We start from the raw sequence: 20,360 nt of genomic DNA on the forward strand, positions 1-20,360 counted from the left end.
ATTCATAATTTCACTCTTGATGGTAAGATATATGATGTTGCCATTCATTGGTCTCTCTCTCTCTCTCTCTCTCTCTCTCTCTCTCTCTCTCTCTCTCTCTCTCTCTCTCTCTCTCTCTCTCTCTCCTTCTCTCTCTCTCTGTTTTTTGCTTTAGGTATATATTTTCAATGGTAAAATGTTTAAGATGACTTTGAAATGATATTAATAATAAAACCTCAAAGATTAATGCAGTAATAGGTTAGTAATTTTAAGTATATTTAAAGTAGGATGTTATCAAAGGTATACATTTGGTATCTGAACTTTCAAGATAGGCAGTTATAAGCATTTTTAGTGGTGGTTCTAACTATTCGCGGGTTTTAACTATTCACGTTTGTGTCTGGTACACATCCCCCACAAATACGGGGGAACACTGTTATATATGCATATATATATATATTATGATATATATATATATATATATATTATATTATATATATATATATATATATAGATATATATATATATATCATATATATATAATATATATATATATATATATATATATATATACATATATTATATATATCAATACTGTTATATAAAAAGATGGATTTCCACTTTTCCCTTCAGTAACTCTATTAATCACTGCTTTCTTTCTCGCAGGATGACACTTTAGAACTAGTGCTTAATAGTATTGTTATGGTACTGTCAGCCCAGCGCAACCTCTTAGAATATTTACCTCAACTTGGTCACATTCCACGAATAGTGTCGCATCTCTCGTCTAAATGCCTTCCCGTGGCTAGAGCTGCCGCTTTAACGACTCACCAGTTTACTTTTAATCAGGTTGGTTGTCTGCGATTGTAATTTTTTTTTTATTCTTCAGTGACATGACATTTTAACTTCTGGTTGTTACAACACCTCGTGTCAGAATTTATATCCAGAAATAATTTCCTTGACAATGCCTGGTAGCATTGGACAATATAATTTTTTGCCATTTGTTTCATCTTGAACATACTTCAATGAGATGTTTGTTTGATTATTGAACCTAAATACTATTCATATATGCTTCTGTTTTAGGTATGCAGTAATATACTGGTTTGTTTGATCATTGAACCTAAATGCTATTCATATTTGCTTCTGTTTTAGGTATGCAGTAATATACTGGAAGGAACCGAAGTAATATCAGGCCTTGTAGCAGCGATGAAATTACGTCCAGATGTAGTCGGTGTATCCTGTGAAGCGCTACATAATTTGTTTTCAGAAGGTGGAGTTTCTGGGCCAGCTCTTGTTGAACAAGGGCTCCGTGCTAATGTAATCCCTTTCCTACTATCTTTATTGGATGCAAAACTCCAAGTCCCCAATCCATCCTCCACCAAAGCTCAGATCGTTGCTTGTTTGAAGAGTATGGCATCGTCCCCACAGCATTCAGATGAGGTATAGAATTGAATTAATTTGTACCATTTCATGTTTCTGTCATAATTTTTTTATGTAATGTAACAGATTTGATGTTTCTGCCCCATAATTTTATTTTTTCTATTTTTTATGTAATTTTATATATTTTGATGTTTCTGTCCCATAATTTTTTTTTTATGTAATTTGACATATATACTCATTTCTGTCTCATAATTGTACTGACTCTAAATGAACCTCATCTTGTTTTGAAGGTTGTGGAGCTACTCGAAAAGTCAACTGTATGGGCGCAGTATCGGGATCAAAAGCACGATCTGTTTCTGGACACCTCTCCTGCTCTACACTGTTTAACTGGAACAGTTCCAGGTGTTTCTGGTTACCTAACTCAGGGGTCAACGCGTGTCATGCCCTCTCTACCGCCAGCTGTCAGTGATACAAGACATCAGCCAGAGTTGCCATAAAGTGATGTTAACTCTAGTTGCATATAAATAGGTTTACAGGATTTAGTTCAAGTGATCTCGACAGTGAAAGCAACAAATTATTGAAAATCTCTCACTTTTTAGTTGGCAACATACTACCTGTGTGTGTGTGCTTGCTTATTATGGAAAAATCGTACCATTAAGTAAAAGACTGGCACACCCATTTATAGACAGTTTATCAGATAAAACTGGAATTATGTTTTCTTTCCGAGTGGAGGATAGCAGACAATACATTTTCATTTACCGTACACTTACCATTGTATCCCTTTCCTTTTTTAGGTGACATTTTCTCTTACATGACTTGGATAAGTATTGCACCAACTGTAGTTTCACTGAGGCAGTAGATGTTTGTCATCATTTATTGTTACACCTGCACTAAGATCTTCAGTGTACTGTCAGAGGAGATCATCAGGTTGGCCAGTCAACCCATTTTCCATTCCTGTGCTTCTCTTGATGAAATTTGAACATTTAAATGCTAAGTTTCTAAGTACATTCAAGAAGAACTTTGCTCAATATTGGAGCAGCTGCACTATGCTCAAGTTCAATTATGTAGAATACTAGAAAGAATCCAGGTGGATTGAAGTTATATTATTTGTTTACTGCAAGCTTCAAATTTGTCGGGCAATTGTGTAAACTAGAACTAGCATTTGAGGTGAGATCAAATATTGATTGTATTTTGTATGAAAGTTGAAGTAAAAATTTTATTTTCACATCTTGATTGCAGTTTTGCTTTGCAGAAGGTATTGTTAGCACTTTCCAATCCTTTCGTCCTCATGCATTCAATACTACAAGTACTTCAGTGAAGTAACCCACAATTTATTATTTAGAGGGAAAGAAAGAACATGGTTTAGGTTACTATGCAAAGAAGGATGAAAATCAGATACATTGAAAATATGAGACGAGTGGAGATCTCTTCATACAGTGCTTGCCAAATCTTTGGGGAGAAAAGCATTTGCAGTATTGGTTTCCAGTCTTAAGTGTGGATATCTGGTACATTGAACACCATCATTTTGACACTGTATTGTGCACCATGCATTTAGCCATTATTTTTTTGGCTATAAATGTTCTAATTATTTTGGTAAAGTGAAGTTGTCTTTTATCATTTTCATCATCTGATCAGACCCTTTTTTTTTCTCTCCTTTTTTTTTTTTTACTGGAAGTGATTCAGTATGGAAAGAGAACCTTGTGAGTAACTGAACTTGGTTTACACGATGTCATTTGAAAAAATATTTTTATTCCTTTGAATATTACATATGTGAGTTTGTGAAAAAGAAACCAAGAAGCTTTTTTTTCATATTTGTTGGTTAAATAAAGATTGTACTATTTCCTTTCATGATCTGTATTTGTAAATATTAAATTTACTATATTTGTAAGGATCTCAAATTTTCTTTATGACTATGTATCATTGAATATTTAAAGTACAATACAGTACTCTTGCTGACCAATTTTGCATGTTTTAGCTTTCTGTTGTAATGTTCTTTATTGTAAACTTAGTGTTGTGTCACATGGGACATTTCATCACTGATTGCCAAACACCTTTTGCTTAGGTTAATCTTCTCTTCAGAGTCAATAGCAGCAGCATTTCTTATTTGAACGTGAAGTCATTTGGAAAGATGAGTCAGTTATTATTTTATTATACATGATTTTGTAGTCGTGTTTTCTTATTCACATCACCTGTTTTCCACAGACCTCACACAATATCATGTATTGGGTGTCTCACTTGTAGCTATAATACAACTACTCCATTTTAAAGGTGATTCTTAGAAGAGATCAATCATTTCTGAAGGATATTTATTTTGAATCGGAAATGCGCTGATAAAGATATAGTACACAAAATAATATACCACGTAATTCAGGCAACAATTATTATCTCTCTACCCTTGGATTTTCATCTTCAGTGCAGTTGATAAATCTAACCTCACTCTTTGTATCACCTGTAATAACTGTGGGATAATATCCTTTCTTTTTCATAAGATTCCTTAAACAACTTTCTTTTTATATTGGTCCATCCTCCTTTTTCTTTTATGGTATTTCAACTTTTCTGCTGGTGCTGGGCTGTTGTGCCCCCCTATTTTGTAAGTCAATCTTACCTCTTGGTATGATAAGTAAGTACCCTGTCATACTTATGAGTACAGTTACAGGAAAACCATTTTAATTCAAGTTTGCCACGTGCATTCCTGTCTTCTGGTTGCCGTTTTTCATTTGGGGTTCTTCCATGTGGTTCGGCTCTTCATTGGGTTAGTTGGTGACTTCACATTTTAGGTGGGTAGCCTATCTGTTTTCCTCTAGTTTTAGATTCTTTGAGAATTTTTATGGTGGTTTAGGATGGCTCATTACACAAAACTTTATTCCTGTTCTGTCAACATTGTCAGTCTTTTCCAACTGAGATGTCAACTTATGAGTTGAGGGGAAGATTTTCAGTCGTCAAAGCCTCTCTACAATTAGTTTTGGTACAGCAGATACACCAGACAAGTTCTCATCTTGGATAGACGTTTCACATCAGTCCAAATACTACGTATAACAGCATCTCCCCACTCCATCAGCTGGAATGAACCTATATATTATTACGAGTTCTTGTCCCTATGGTGGCTCAATATCGGGGCTTTGCTTAAAGAGTGTATTAACACTGAGTAATCAGTCATGTCATCTCTCAGTGTCTCCAAATCTGTATCCTTGGACTTAGCATCCTAAATTGGATTTTTTGCATGTGGTACTAATCCCCTATTGCACGTGAGGTTTTAAGTAAGTTCTTCCCTTGTAGGATGATTTTCTTCAGTTGAATGGGTATACTATAACAGCTTTGTTAGAGCTCATATCTCTGTAGGCATTATTTTCATGCGTTACCTTTCTTAGTTACTTCCATATGTTCATTCCTGGACGTAAGTCAGACTTATCACAACGCCAAAGATGACGACTCGTTTTTTGTTTGGATAAAATGGTATAAATGATTTTGTCTGTTATAAATGGTGTTTCTGTGTCAAGTACTTATTTTTTTTTTTTTAGAATGGATTGACATCTAACACTCAAATCCTTTTTTAAACAGTTTCATTTTAGCTATATATTGTGAGAAACAGTATGTTAAGTGTGTGGCAATTACGTAACAGGAAAGTTAATGCACCTACTTCATTCTTAGAACCTTTTGTTATTTAAATATGGTATTTTTGCAAGTAGCCAAGTTTTGGCAATATGAAGATAAATGATTTAGTTGTGTTTCATTAGGAATACAAATATAGAGTATATAGTATATAAGAGCTCTTTAAGTACAAGGTAAAGATGACTTCATCACGTTATGTAAAGCTATGAATGGTTATGGAAATGTACACCACATAACATTAATAATAATATAATAAAGCATTGATTTTTTTAGTTTGACAACAATGTCTGTGGCCCTTTGACTGTTGTGTTATTAGTAGACCCGAGTACTACACTTTTTGGCTTTTATGATGCAATTACTTTTGTTAATTCAAGGTATATTATTATTATATTTTTATTGTGGCCTCTTTTGAAGAATCCGGTACTACTGATTTGCCCCAGGCTTTTGACAGTGAGACATTATTAATAATGATTATTGATTCCGTCATATGAGTGTTCGATTGGATGTGAATGAGACAGCCAAGATCTGTTGAAACAAATCACTACAAGCAGACCTGTGATGTAGGGAACAATGGTTGTAGGATAAATGTATATACTAATGTAATCGATTTTTATAACGAAATGTATTATATTAATAAAGTTGTTGCAGTATATATATATATGTTTTGTATTGTTCCTGATACGTTGAAAAGAGGAAGGCCGGCTTAATATACATGTATACACTTAGTATACAGTACTGTCATCAATTTCCATCCATTTTCTAACTTGGGAGTCATCTAGAAAACAAAAAGAAAAATTAAAAAGGTAAGAAAAACATACTTTCATACTTCAAAAGCCTTTGTTAACTTCATCATTATTCAAAATGAATTATATAATGTAACATCTGAATACATTTCAACCTCTGTCTTCTAACACAGCACTTGCTCTGTATGCAAAGAGCAATGTTTGTCTTTAAAATGGCCAGCTGAAAAATATGTGAGTTATCGAGAGTTACTTTTTTTTTTCATACCAACTCCGCCTAATTAGTAGCACTTCAATGGTCATCCTGGTCATTTGTTTGTTTGTTTTTTTGCTGCTTTTCACCTATTTTCAGGTAGGTTTGGTTGTTTTATTTTTCAGCTTAAACTGTTTAATGTTATTGATTATCACGTTGCAGTTGTCTTTTGTTAACTAATCCTTGACTATCTTGTGATATGTCGAGTAACTGGGGTCTTGTTTTATTTCTTCTTTTTGCCTGATTTTAGCCAAGTTTTGTTCTTTTATTTGTAATCTTAGACTGTTAATATTTTATATTATTGATATGGTATTACATTGATGATGTGTCTTTTGTTAGTCTCTTGACCATTTCGTGATTTGTCAACTGTAATTTTTTTCTTTTACTCCGAGTTCTCACCATTACTAGCTCTCTTGTGGTGAATTTAAGTCTGTTTTATCTCCTCGTTTCTTTTGTTCAATGCACATTTTCAAAATGACTTAAACTAAGCAACGAGATATCTCGTGATAGACCAAAATAGGTATACATAATTTTAATTAAATAACTCATTAATGACCGTAAAAAGGTCTCAAATAGTAGAGTATCTAAAAGTGACTATTTTATATAAAATAATCATAATTGTATGTTAAAATTAGAAGTATAGTGTCTAAACAACTTATATTTTCAACTAATTAAATAGAATAATTGGAATTCTTTAATTTGACATGTTAAAAACATAAACCCGGAACCTGCACTATGACTCGGGAGATAATTTTTGATGAATATATTTGGAGAGCATTGTAACTTAAGAATGATTTAGGCCAAGTCCGACGTAACCCAGTCACTGCCTGTAATCTACCTCCATAGCTGCATCTCCAAGAAGGTGAGGATTTTGTCAAGGTTTGTGAAGAACCTACAGGTTGATTGAGTATTGTGTAATTAAGATATGTTCCTACACGATATACAAACCCTTGGTCCTTTACATTAGGAATTACTTTCAGCGTAGGCAGGAATACGGCCGTTAAATTCTTGAACACGGTGGTTAGGCAGGAACTACTGTCTGGTAGGAGCGTAGGCCCACCTGCCCGGATGTAAACACTTCACTTTGCTTTCAGCCATCTTTTGATGAAGACATATGTTTGTGAGCTCTTGCTGACTAGCTGTTAATCACAATTTTCCTAGTGGGATCTTTCTTTTGTTATTTTGGATGTATTTACAGACAGTCCCTGGGTTACGACTGGGGTTCCATTCTTGAGACGCGTTGTAACCCGAAAATCATTGTAAGCCGGAAGATCATAAAAAATCCTAAGAAAACCTTACTTTTAATGCTTTGGGTGCATTAAGAACTAAGTAAACTGCATTCTTATTGGATTTTTCATAAAGAAACCTTCAAATATTGATAATTTTGCATTTTTGGTGTCATATTTTTGTTCTGCCAGATCAGCGTTGTAGAAATTGTAAGCCTGGAACATGTGTCGTTACCCTGGAAGTAATTTCTGATGAATATAATTGAAAAGCACCTTAACCTCGGAATGTCGTAAGCCGAACCTGTCGTAACCCGGGGACTGCCTGTGTATATACATAAGGCAGCCCTCAGTTAACAGCAGGGGGTTCCGTTCCCGGCTGATGCTGCTAACTGAAAATTGGCAATAAGAGCACTAAAAACATGCTTAACAGTGCTGCTAACCGAATATTGGCGCAGTTAACCAGAGATCGGCACAGAAAATCCAGTTACCTGCGTTGTTAGACAAGCGCCGTAAAACCAGATAGCTGTTAACTGATGCTGCTGTTAACCGAGGGCTGCCTACTGTGTTTGATGTTAATAATTAATTGACTTTAATAATTAATATACAAACCCACTTTTTGTGATACCCTTGCTAGCTGCCTTTCTGCTTTGTATAGAGGGTTGGCGGCAAGGGTGTGCCAATACCCTCATTACACATTTTTGCCCTTTAACCTCAGAGTGAGAAAATGTATTCATCTGAAATTGTTCATATGCGAACAAACCTTCGGTCTTAACAATAGGATAATTTCTAGCGCCAAGCTGGATCCGGTTAAAATGCAGATGAAAGCAAGGGATCTTGTGAGATCTGGCAATGCATGCGTATATCAGGTAAAGAGTGGTCAAAGACTGCGCACCTATGCCACCGCATTACAGGCGGTCCCCGTGTTATGACGGGGGTTCCGTTCTTAAGATGCGTCGTAACCCGAAAATCGTCGTAAGCCGGAACGACGTTCTTGAAAACATGTCCACAGGGAAAATTTCACTAGTACTAATTTGCAATTTTTCTTAGGGCCGTATCTCTAAAATTATCACTAATTTACTTTTTTCATGTGCAACACTGTGTATTCACAAATTACTGTATATTTTCATTAAAATACAAGAAAGAGAGAGAAATAACTCCTTACGGTTTCAATAGATTGAAATGAACGTCTGTAGGCAACTTTTTCCCCCTCCCATAAATACATATATTTCTCCAGAGAAGAGAGAAAGAGAGGACTGTGCAATTATGTTTGTCTGTCTATCAATTCTTTTGCTGAGAGTGAGAGAGATAAAAGGAAGAAATAGAAACACTAATTGTATGATAAGTATCTTGTGGAGAGAGAGAGAGAGTTGTCCTTACATTATTTAAAAGAGAGAAATGGAATGATTATTGTATTTAAAATACTCAGATATGAATTTTGTACTTACAGTTAATAAGTATTATTATTGGAAAATATTAATGATAAACTTATTACATACATGTCCATGAAAATGATCTCATCTCAGTAAGAGAGAGAGAGAGAGAGAGAATTACATAAAACCATTAAATTCGTTGACCATTGTATGGCATTAAGCTCCGAGTGTCATTGAGTTGAGTTAGAGAAAGTGATACAGAAAAAGACAAAGGGAAGAATTTTCTTTTGAAATTAGTTATCGTATTATTACTACTCTATTATTATTTGAAAATATAATAAACACGTGCATCTACCATAAAAATTCTCTCATTTCAGTAAGAAAGAGGAATTATCCTTACAAGTGAAATGGAAAGGTCATTTTCATCTCTTTAAAATACGACCATTATGAATTTTGTAATTAAAGTTTTATTATTATTATTATTATTATTATTATTATTATTATTATTATTATTATTATTATTAATTATTATTATTATTATTATTATTATTATTATACTGAAATTATCAATAAATATTTTACATACTAGTACCATAAAAATTCTTTGATCTCGGTAAAAGAGAGAGAGAGAGAGAGAGAGAGTGTTTATCTCTCTCTGTTCTCTCAAAAAATACTTATAACGCTTCCAGCGAAAGAGAGGGAGAGAGTTACCACTATGACACATTATTATCTTGTGTGGCAAAAGAGAGAGAGAGAGAGAGGGGGGGAAAATTTCAGGACCACGTGATTGCAACACTGCAGCTCTTCCCCCAGCTCTTCCCCCTCCTGGCTGTCACAGAACTTGATATATCTGACAGTTTTAGTACCTGGATCTCAAGGAAAAGGTTACAGAGAAGACTGGGATTTCCTTCATTCTTCCATAATTTTGTACATGAACTTCCCTGCCAGATATATACTTAGCTTAGGTCTCTGACGTCACGACAGAAAATTCAAAACTCGCGGCACACGCTACAGGTAGGTCAGGTGATCTACCTTACCCGCCGCTGGGAGGCGGATGTAAGAACCAGTCCCCCTTTCTTGTCAGATTATTTTCTGTCGCCGGCTGGACAACACCTGTTGTTCAGTCCTTACGATAGTTAAAATTCGTTCTCGTTGCCGACGATTTGGATTTTGGTGAAGTACCCTTTGTTTGTTGGCTTGGCATACGCTTTTTGGACTGTTTTTTGGATTTTTCTTTTGGATTTCTCTTACAATATCTATAATCATGGATGATTCTGAAGTTAAGAAACCTAGTTTATTTAGGGTTTGTTCAGAGAAGGAATGTAAAGTTAGTCTTCCTAAAGCTGCATTAGATCCTCACTCTGTATGTGCGTCTTGTAGAGGGAATGAATGCTCTTTTATTAACCCTTGCAAAGAGTGTGAGAATTTGGATGAGGATGGTTGGAAGGCTCTTTCTTCTTATGTGAGAAAGTTAAAGAAGGATAGGGTGCGCAAGGCTTCTTCAAAGAGTTCTAGTAGATCGAGGGTGAGTGAAGTTGACGCTGAGAATCCTGTAGTAGAAGTAGTTCCTTCTCCGGTTTCAGCCCCAACGCCCAGCTTTGAACCCGAAGATTCGTTTTCGGAAGTTGCTTCTGGGAGAGCCTCGATCAGGAGTAAGGAGAGCCTCGCTCGTTCTCGACAAGGTAGAGTGATGATAGTGCAAGTGATCAGTGCAGTGCCCTTAGTGCAGTGGAGGGTGCGTCAGACCGGCTCACTAACGCTTCCAGGCCTAGACCTCTTCCAGACTCCCAGACCCAGTGGAGGAGGAAAGTCGAAAGCCGCAGGAAGGTTAGGGAGAACCCCCACCGGTCAGGCGTCCCCTCGGCAGTTCCTGTTGCTCGTTCCCAGGCTGCCTTGGATCGAACCAAGAAGGAGTTATTGCGCCAGTGCTTCTCGTCATCTTCGTCGCCTTCTCCTCAGCGTAGATGGAGCGCCTCGGAGTCGTCTCGCCCTCTCAAGAGGCCCTGGAAGGCTCCTTGCGCCCTTCCTTCCAGCCCCGAATCCTTCGCGGAAGAACCAGAAGTGGAACGCAAGAGAACCAAGATTTCGTCCGTTTACGCTTCTCCTGTTCGCTCTCGGACTTCGTCCCCTGTAGAGGAGTTTAAGAGATCTCCTGCGCGTATCCTGGCGGGTCTGCAGGCGCAGATTGCGGCTTTAGCGGAGTCTATTGCCGGGACTTCTCATCGTAGGAAGGACGCCTCACTTCCGGTGAAGAAGTCTAAGAACGTTCCTTCGGCTAAATCTCCTCTGGCTAGAGAAGCTTTTGAGCCTGTTAGTAGGAGGTCAGAAGTGCAAGCTGGAGCTCGGGATCTTTCTCCGAGTAGGCTCTCCTCTCTTTCCAGCAAGAGTTGTGAGCATGTCAGGCGTAAGGAGCCAGACAGGCTCTCTCCTCAGGATTTCCGCTCCTCTTCAGTTAGGCGTCAAGAGCTTGACAGACGTCAAGAGCCTCGTTTTCGTCAGGAGCGAAGGAAGAGTTCTTCGCCTGGTGGCCACTCTCCTTTTGACGGACGCTCGGAGCCTAGTAGGCGTCAAGAGCCTAGTAGGCGCCAAGAGCCTAGTAGGCGCCAAGAGCCTTGTAGGCGGCAACGGAAGCTTTCTCCTCCGTTGGGTCACTCCCGATTGGATAGGCGCTCAGAGCCTTGTAAGCGCCGCGCTTCTGACAGGGAATCCTCTGTGGATGTTTTCTCTCCCCGTGGCAGGCGTCAAGAGCCTGGCAGGGATTTTGAGCCCAATAGGCACCAAGAGCCTAGCAGGCGTTTTGAGGATGGCAGGCGCCAAGAGCCTAGCAGGCGCAGAGAGCCTGATAGGCGCTCTCCCTTATCCAGACGCTCTTCTGTGGAGTTAGAATCTGTTTCGGACAGACGAGCCTCCACTTGTAGGCGCTCTCCTAGTAGGCGCTCCCCAAGTAGGCGCTCTCCTAGCAGGCGCTCCCCAAGTAGGCTCTCTCCTGGGAGGCGCTCTCAAAGTAGGCGCTCTCCTAATAGGCGCTCTCCAACTAGGCGCTCCCCTAGTAGGCTCTCTCCTGGGAGGCGCTCTCAAAGTAGGCGCTCTCCTACTAGGCGCTCTCCTGGTAGGCGCTCCCCTAGTAGGCTCTCTCCCAATAGGCGCTCTCCGAACAGGCGCTCTCCAAGGACTAGCTCTCCTCCGGGCAGTAGAGCTTCTAAACGTCATTCTTCGGAAGAATTTATTGGGGATTCGGAGGAAGATTTGCCCAAGGATGCTTCGGTTTCTTCGTATAAGAGACTGACAGACCTCCTCTTGCAAGATTTTGGGGAGTCTCTTTCGGCCGTTGCTCCTCCGTCTCCTCCGTCCTTATTTTCAACGACCAATACGGCTAAGAAGTCTTCAGTCGTTAAGATGAAGCCTACAGTGTCTATGAAGAAGGCTCTGAAGAACTTTGACGACTGGTTGGTTTCAAAAGAAGAGAAAGGCAAGACAGTTTTTTCTTTTCCCCCATCCAAGCTGACGGGTAAGATGGGGTTCTGGTACGAGTCAGGAGAGCCCTTGGGTCTGACTCTTCCCTCTTCTGCAGACTCGGACTTCTCTTCGTTGGTTGATTCCGCACGTCGCTCGGCGCTGAATTCTGCGAAGACGACGTGGGGTATGAGCGAGTTGGATCACCTTCTGAAGGGAATGTTCCGAGTCTTAGAAGTTTTTAACTTTCTTGACTGGACCCTGGGAGTGTTGGCGAAGAGGACTCAAGAGCAAGACACTCTTTCGCCTGAAGACCTCCACGCAGTTCTGTCTTGTATGGACAAGGCAGTGAGAGATGGTTCCGGGGAAATTGCTTCACTTTTGGTGCAGGAGTAGTAAAGAAGAGGGCCATTTTCTGCTCTTTTCTTACCAAGGCGGTTTCTCACGCACAGAGATCTTCCTTGCTGTATTCACAACTTTCCCCGCAACTCTTCCCCAAGAAGACTATTAATGATATCTCCAGCTCGTTATCAGCAAAAGCGACGCAGGATATGCTGGCTCGCTCTGCTAGAATCCCGAAACCTTTGTTTCAACAGAAGACGAAGAAGGAGGCTCAAAGTAAGCAAGAACCCTTTCAAGGAGGACCTTCGTCTCGCTCTTCTTCCTCCAGAGGTTTGAGACCACCTAGAAGAGGAAGGACCTTCTCTCGGTCTATTAGGGCCAAGAAGTAGTTCGGGTGTCCTCCAGACAACGGTGGGTGCCAGACTTCTGAGCTTTGCAGATGTCTAGGCACGAAAGGGGGCGGACAACTGGTCCCTCGCGATCATCAAGAGGGGATACCTCATTCCCTTTATCTCGAGACCACCCTTGACCACCACTCCAAGGGCACTGGTGGCCAAATACAAAGACCCACTAATGAATCAAGCCCTCGCTCTAGCGGTAGAGCTGATGTTAGAGAAAGAGGCAATAGAGATGGTTCAGGACCCTCTTTCAGCGGGGTTCTACAACCGTCTGTTCCTAGTTCCCAAGAACTCAGGAGGATGGAGACCGGTTCTGGACGTGAGCGCCCTGAATGTCTTTGTGAAGAAGAGGAAGTTCGCTATGGAGACGATGTCATCAGTCTTAGCAGCTCTTCGTCCCGGGGACTGGATGGTGTCGCTGGACCTTCAGGACGCTTACTTCCATGTGCCGATCCATCCTTCTTCTCGCAAATTTCTCAGATTCATGTGGGGAGGGAACGTTTTTCAGTTCAGGGCCCTATGCTTTCCACGGCCCCCCAAGTATTCACAGGTCTGATGGCTTCATCTCGAGGGAGTGAGGATTTCCCTCTACTTGGACGATTGGCTTATCAGGGCCAAATCCAAGGAGAAATGTCTGGAGGACTTACGAGTGACATTGGATCTAGCAGCTTCTCTGGGTTTGCTAGTGAATTTCGAGAAGTCACAGCTAATCCCCAGTCAAGAGCGTATCTATCTGGGGATTCTGATGGCTTCTCAGGTTTTTCGGGCGTATCCGTCCCCAGAGAGGATAACCCGAGGTTTGGAGAAGGTAGCAATCTTTCTAGAGAAAGATGTATGCACAGCGAGGGAGTGGATGAGTCTGTTGGGGACACTCTCCTCGCTGGAGCAATTCGTTTCTCTAGTATTCACAGGTCTGATGAAGAACGTTGCCCAGTGGCTTCATCTCGAGGGAGTGAGGATTTCCCTCTACTTGGACGATTGGCTTTTATCAGGGCCAAATCCAAGGAGAAATGTCTGGAGGACTTACGAGTGACGTTGGATCTAGCAGCTTCTCTGGGTTTGCTAGTGAATTTCGAGAAGTCACAGCTAATCCCCAGTCAAGAGCGTATCTATCTGGGGATTCTGATGGCTTCTCAGGTTTTTCGGGCGTATCCGTCCCCAGAGAGGATAACCCGAGGTTTGGAGAAGGTAGCAATCTTTCTAGAGAAAGATGTATGCACAGCGAGGGAGTGGATGAGTCTGTTGGGGACACTCTCCTCGCTGGAGCAATTCGTTTCTCTAGGAAGGTTGCACCTCAGACCCCTACAGTTCTTCCTGACGAGGAACTGGGATCGAAAATCTCAAGGTCTGGACTTTGCGTTCAAGATTTCGCAAGAGATAAAGGAGGATCTGCGTTGGTGGCTAGACCCTCTATTGTTCAAGGAAGGCCTTTCCTTGCAGGTTCGAAACCCCAACCTAGTGTTATATGCAGACGCTTCGGACATAGGTTGGGGAGCTACTCTCGGGTCGAGAGAAGTGTCAGGCACCTGGATGGGGGGTCAGGTGTCCTGGCACATCAACAAGAAGGAGCTAACAGCGGTTTGGTTAGCTCTCAAGACCTTCGAACCCCTCGTAAAAGGGAAATATGTTCAGATCAACTCGGACAACACCACAGCCCTGGCTTACATTCGGAAACAGGGGGGGACTCACTCTTTCTCCCTGTACGAGACAGCGAGATCGCTCCTCCTGTGGTCAGAGGAAAGGAAGATAAGGCTTCTCACCAGGTTCGTACAGGGAGAAAGAAATGTCAGAGCGGATCTGCAAAGCAGAAGGAATCAAGTCCTTCCCTCAGAGTGGACTCTGCACTCGGACGTATGCCAGGAGCTGTGGAGGACGTGGGGCAGGCCCCATCTCGATCTATTTGCGACCTCCAGGAATGCGAGGATAGATCTATACTGCTCCCCTATTGCAGACCCAAGAGCAGTGGCAATAGATGCATTCCTGATGGATTGGAGGAATCTGGATCTTTACGCGTTCCCGCCTTTCAAGATTCTAGGGGAAACGTTAAGGAAGTTCGCAGCTTCAGAGGGAGCAAGGATGACTTTGATAGCTCCGTTCTGGCCCGCCCACGACTGGTTCACAGAGGTACTGGAATGGCTGGTGGATGTCCCAAGATCCCTACCACTAAGAGTCGATCTGCTCAAACAGCCCCACTTCGACAGGTTTCACAAAAACCTCCCCGCTCTCAGTCTGACTGGATTCAGACTATCAAGAGTCTCGTCAGAGCTAAGGGCTTTTCGGCAAAGTCTGCAAGGGCTATTGCCAATGCACGTAGACCTTCCACATCTAGAGTCTACCAGTCGAAGTGGGATGTTTTTCGACGTTATTGCAGGACTCATAAAGTTTCCTCCTCCAGTACCTCTGTGACTCAGATAGCAGATTTCCTTATCTTCCTGAGGGAAAAATGCGGGTTAGTTGTCTCCACCATCAAGGGATACAGGAGCATGCTTTCCTCAGTCTTTCGTCATAGAGGATTAAACATATCTGAGGACAAGGACCTCCATGATTTAATCAGATCGTTTGAAACGGTTAAAAGAACCTCCTCCTTAGTTCCTAGCTGGAATTTAGATGTCGTGCTGCTCTTCCTGAGGTCCTCAAGGTTCGAACCTCCCCATACTGCTTCGTTCAGAGACCTTTCGATGAAGACTTTTTCTCTGTGCGTTAGCGTCAGCGAAGAGGGTCAGCGAGCTGCAGGCTCTAGAAGGTGAGGTAGGTTTCCAAGGAGGCTCCGCGGTTTGCTCTTTTCTTCCGGCTTTCCTAGCCAAGAATGAAAACCCTTCTTCACCGTGGCCCAGGAGCTTCGAAATCAAAAGCTTATCCTCCTTAGTTGGGACAGAAGAGGAGAGATCTCTTTGCCCGGTGAGAAGCCTGAAATTTTATCTTCAGAGGAAGAAAAGACTTGCTGCTAATGAAAGCAATCTCTGGTGCTCTGTAAGGGACCCCAGTAGGCCCTTATCTAAAAATGCACTCTCATTCTTTATCAGGAATGTTATTAGAGAAGCACACACTTCTTGCAATCAGCAACAGTTTAGCCTTCTGAAAGTCAAGGCGCACGAGGTACGGGCTATCGCGACGTCTTTGGCTTTCAAGAAGAATTTGTCATTACAAAACCTTATGAAGGCCACTTTTTGGAGGTGTGAATCAGTCTTCTCCAATCACTACCTAAAGGACGTATCGATTACGTATGAAAAGTGTTTTGGGCTAGGCCCTTACGTATCGGCGGATTCAGTGCTGGGGCAGGGAGCTGAAACACATCCTTTTTAATCCTTTTCCCTGTTAGTTTGGTTGTACGAAGGAGGTTGCAGGAGGCAACTCCTTCTTTCGTGTACTAATGTTAGTATTTGGTTAGGTGATCGGTTGTGCTTGAGGCTCCTTGCAATTGGTAGTGATAGGCTCTGGCATGTAAGCGGGTTGATCCCCATTGACCAGATCCTGCTTGGATTCTGCCAAGTAAGTGGACTCAGTTCCCATTGGTAGACCCAAAGAGTTCTTCAGCCATAGGTCACGCCCTCGCTGAGACTCTTTAGGCAACGCAGACTAATAGACAGTAACTATCAAGTCTTCTGCCTAAATCAGGTAAGAACCAGAGGTTTATATTTTTTATTCCTTTAACATGTGTTGTCCCCACTTTCTTAGTAAGTATGTGTCTCTTTCCCTCCACCAAGGGTGTCAATCAGCTAAGTATATATCTGGCAGGGAAGTTCATGTACAAAAATGATATTGTTAGTATACAATAAAGTTTTGTACATACTTACCTGGCAGATATATACGATTGATGGCCCGCCCAGCCTCCCCTCAGGAGACAGGTGGAAGAAAATAACCTGACAAGAAAGGGGGACTGGTTCTTACACCCGCCTCCCAGCGGCGGGTAAGGTAGATCACCTGACCTACCTGTAGCGTGTGCTGCGAGTTTTGAATTTTCTGTCGTGACGTCAGAGACCTAAGCTAAGTATATATCTGCCAGGTAAGTATGTACAAAACTTTATTGTATACTAACAATATAATTTTTTTAAATATAAGCTAAAATCTTACTAATTCACTATGGTATTTTCTTTAATGAATTGATATTATTGCTGTATAAATTAATATTAATAGTATTTGAAAATAGTAAATCATTTATTTATCATACAAAAAAAACATATATCTTTGTAGTAGAAAGAGAGAGAGAGAGAGAGAATTATTATTTTTATGGAGATACCGAGTTACTGACAGCTATAATGAAACATTACATAACGTAATATTAAAACAGAAGAAGAATTCTAAAAAATACATACGTATTTGATGGCTTCATGATCGCAGTCTGATTTATTTTATATTTTATGAAATGTATTTAGTCATGAAAATAAACATCAAAATACACTAATTAGTGACTATTTTCGTCGGAAAATACAAAGAGAGAGAGAGAGAGAGAGAAACTGTGCTAAACTATAAAGGATTCTTATCATAGTATGCGTTTTTTAAAAGCGTCGTAAACTCGGAGCGTCGGAAGCGTCAGCGTCGTAACCTCGGAACAAGCGTCGTAACCCAGGCCGGATTTTTCAATAAATATTTAAGAAAAAGTGTCGTAACCTCGGAACGTCGTAAGCCGGACCCGTCGTAACCCGGGGACCGCCTGTAGTCTTTTCTTAACCACCTGGGCGAGAGTTGTGGTTGACCTCTCTCGGCCTTTACTCGGTTCATTGCCCATTTCGATTGTCTTTAGTGTGTGTGGCTGTTATTATGGCTTCTTCTGCTCCTTCTCGGCCTCATCAACGTGTGTGCCCCAGAACTTCAGGTTTTCTGTGTTCTCGTTTTATGGCTTCGGCTGCAACCGACCCCCACATCAGGTGTAGTAGGTGGTGCTCTAATGCTGGTACAATAACGAATCCTTGCACGGAATGCCGTGCATGGCCTAAAGAGCAGTGGAGTTGTTTTATAGCAAGAAAGAGCATCGGAGGGTTTCTACTCTTCCTTCATGGGAAAGTTTTTCTTCACTTCTTCCCGATGCTTTGTCTCCTGCTGTGTTCACACCCCATAGTAGTGTTGTCCCTTTGTCCCCTTCCTTTTCTTCCATCGATTCGTCATTGGAAATATCAGGAGGCCCTCAAGCTAATTTTTGTAATGTCGCCCCTTCTTCTTCGGGAGTTAATTTGATTCCCAGGAGGAAGGCTTTTTCATCATTCTCCTTTATTCCAGAGTCGGAGGCGTCCACGATGGCGGCAATTTGGAAGACGCTCGGGCTAGGGGGTTCTCCGTCCTTGGAGGGTTTGCTGCCGCACTTCACGGATGCTCGCTACCCCCCTCCTCATGCTGGCCAGGCCCTTCCCCCTCCCCCTGGCCTCATCTTCGTGGGTAGCTGAGGTCACCCATTTTGTATTGCTCCGCCAGTGACTGTTGCCGCTTCTTCGAGTCGGAGGGAAGCCGTGGCGTCAGCCCCGCTAATGACGTCACAGGGTCAGTCATTTTGTATTCCTCCGCGAGTGGTGTCTGCTTCCCATTTGGATTGAGGGGAAGCCGTGATGTCATCACCATTTGTGACGTCACTTCCATCGTTGATGTCACTCCCAGTCGAGACGTCTCCTCCGCGCTGCCGCACTTAGCAGTGATGTCATCTCTGCCACCCAGTTTACTGCATCTCCCTATCATGTCATCAAAGACTTCTCTTGCTGATCCGTCTGAGGCTTTATGCCAGGCGGTTCTTAAGAGGTTGCACTCTGGTTTGGATGATAAATTGGCTGCCATGTCGGCTGGGAGGACTGGAAGGAAACGTGTTGCATCTTCCCCGCCTCCTGCGAAGAGATCATGTAAGGAACCAGTGCCGTCTTCCTCTCCTTCTTCCCCCTCTCCACCGCGTCAGAAGGCTAAGGACTTTGCTCTTTCTTCGCCTACGAGAGGAGCAACACAGCCGTGTTCTCGAGTGTTGGTGTTTCGGAGAGTGTTAGTGTATTTTCCCTTGTGCAATTTGCAGTGGCTGCTTCGTCCTCTGCATCGAATTGCGAGCGTGTTGCAACCTCCCCTGTCCGTGCACATGATGCACGTGCTCCCACTAATTCTTCTCTAGGGTCTATTTGTTGCTGTAAGGATCTCAAGGCGCCTGTCAAGAGGCCGAAGGTTGTGAGTGCAGAGTTGGTGCAGCAGGGGTGTTTGCCTGCCCCACTCCCTGGTGCTTCCAGGAGTTTGACTTTTAGGAATTCTCTTTTGATCTCAAGTGTTCGGGATTCCTCTCCAACTCACATTCATACATCTGCCACGCCCGTGCCCGTTCGCGGCCATGTTAAAGAGTCATCTGTTGGAAGAATGCATAGTGATTTTCCTAGTGTTGTAGTTGGTTTGTCGCGGGAGTCGGCGCTTGGACCCAGCCCAGATAGGTTAGTTGGTGTTTTGGGCTGTTTGGCTGCTCATCCTTCCATTAATTTAAACAAGGAAGGTTGCTTAGAGGAGCCTACACACCCTTCTCGTTGTCGGTCTCCATTGCTGGAGCAGGAGGAGTGAGACACGCAAGAGTTTTTGTCTTCCTTTTCAGAAGTTGTTGATCTCATTCGTGGGTTCAACAATTTGGAATGTAGGACTCAGGCTCGGTCGTCTTACACTCCTTCCGCTTGGGAGCTACGCAGGATCCCAAATCATCTTTTCAGCTTCCCTTGTCAGGGCACATCCAGTTGATCTTGCATAAGGTTAATGCCTCTGTTTCAGATTGGGATGGTTCACTTCGCTCTAGGGGCTCTGCCAAGCTACTACCCCCGCCTCTCACGAGGCATAGGAAGTACTATGCTACAAACTCTGCCTTTTTGATGTCGCATCATCTTAACCCAGACATCATTTGTCTGAAGCCAGGATTGACCTTGGAGCAGGTGAGGTCGGTGGCTCCATCCTTGTCTCCACAGGATGCCTCAGGGTTGGAATCTATGGCAGCCTCCATTTGCAGACAGTTTCTTGGCTGGACTTCTGGTCTATGGTCATTGCCAAAATAGCTTCTGACAGGTCCCCAGAAGGGTTGGTGAGTGCATCCTCGCTTGCCAGTTTGTTGCAGCCCAGAGGCAAGGCGTTTTCACATATGGCTCACCTCAGTGTTAATTTATGGGCTAACCTTCTGATTAGAAGAGACGCGACTTTATCTAAGATGGAGAGATCAGTTGACCCGGAGTCCTTGCTGGCATTGAGAAATGAGGATCTGTTGGAGTCTCAATTTTTGTTTCCTTGGACTGAGCTGGAAGATGCGATAGACCGGCGCCAGGCTGACACCAACGACAGACTAGTGCACCAGGCTGTGTCTAAGTCAGAGTCTCGTCCTCGGAGACATTCGGCTGTTCCTCCTCCCCCTGCCCAGTAGCAGTCAAGAAGATCGTCGCCTGATAGGCCGTCGAGGAGTTCGGTTTCAGCTGGGCCCTCCCGTTCGTCTCAGCCTAGATCAGAGGACCAAAATCCCTTTCACTCTCGTTCCTTTAAACCAAGAAGGGGCTGTCGGTAGGTTAGGCGCCTCTCCCTCTCCTGTGTCACTGGTTGGGGGGTGCCTGGTGGGCCATTGGGCCAAGTGGCAGAGTGATGGGGCGGAGAAGTGGGTGGTAGATGTCTTTTGGGTGGGGTACCTAATGCCATTC

The 20,360-nt window shown here is 42.4% G+C and overlaps 1 protein-coding gene across 3 annotated transcripts in view; it reads left to right on the forward strand.

The window, feature by feature from the left end:
- Window positions 1-5,616, forward strand: part of LOC135205298 (dnaJ homolog subfamily C member 13-like) — a 683,293-nt gene extending 677,677 nt beyond the window's left edge. For all 3 annotated transcript variants that reach the window (XM_064235698.1, XM_064235699.1, XM_064235700.1), the window contains 3 exons: window positions 643-822; window positions 1,126-1,413; window positions 1,644-5,616. In XM_064235698.1, the coding sequence (XP_064091768.1) occupies window positions 643-822; window positions 1,126-1,413; window positions 1,644-1,850 (675 nt within the window). In that variant the 3' untranslated portion in view covers window positions 1,851-5,616. The remainder of the gene's footprint in view (window positions 1-642; window positions 823-1,125; window positions 1,414-1,643) is intronic.
- The last annotated feature ends 14,744 nt before the right edge of the window (window positions 5,617-20,360 follow it).

The sequence above is a fragment of the Macrobrachium nipponense genome, chromosome 49 (genome assembly GCF_015104395.2).
Source record: "Macrobrachium nipponense isolate FS-2020 chromosome 49, ASM1510439v2, whole genome shotgun sequence".
Taxonomy (NCBI): Eukaryota; Metazoa; Arthropoda; class Malacostraca; order Decapoda; family Palaemonidae; genus Macrobrachium; species Macrobrachium nipponense.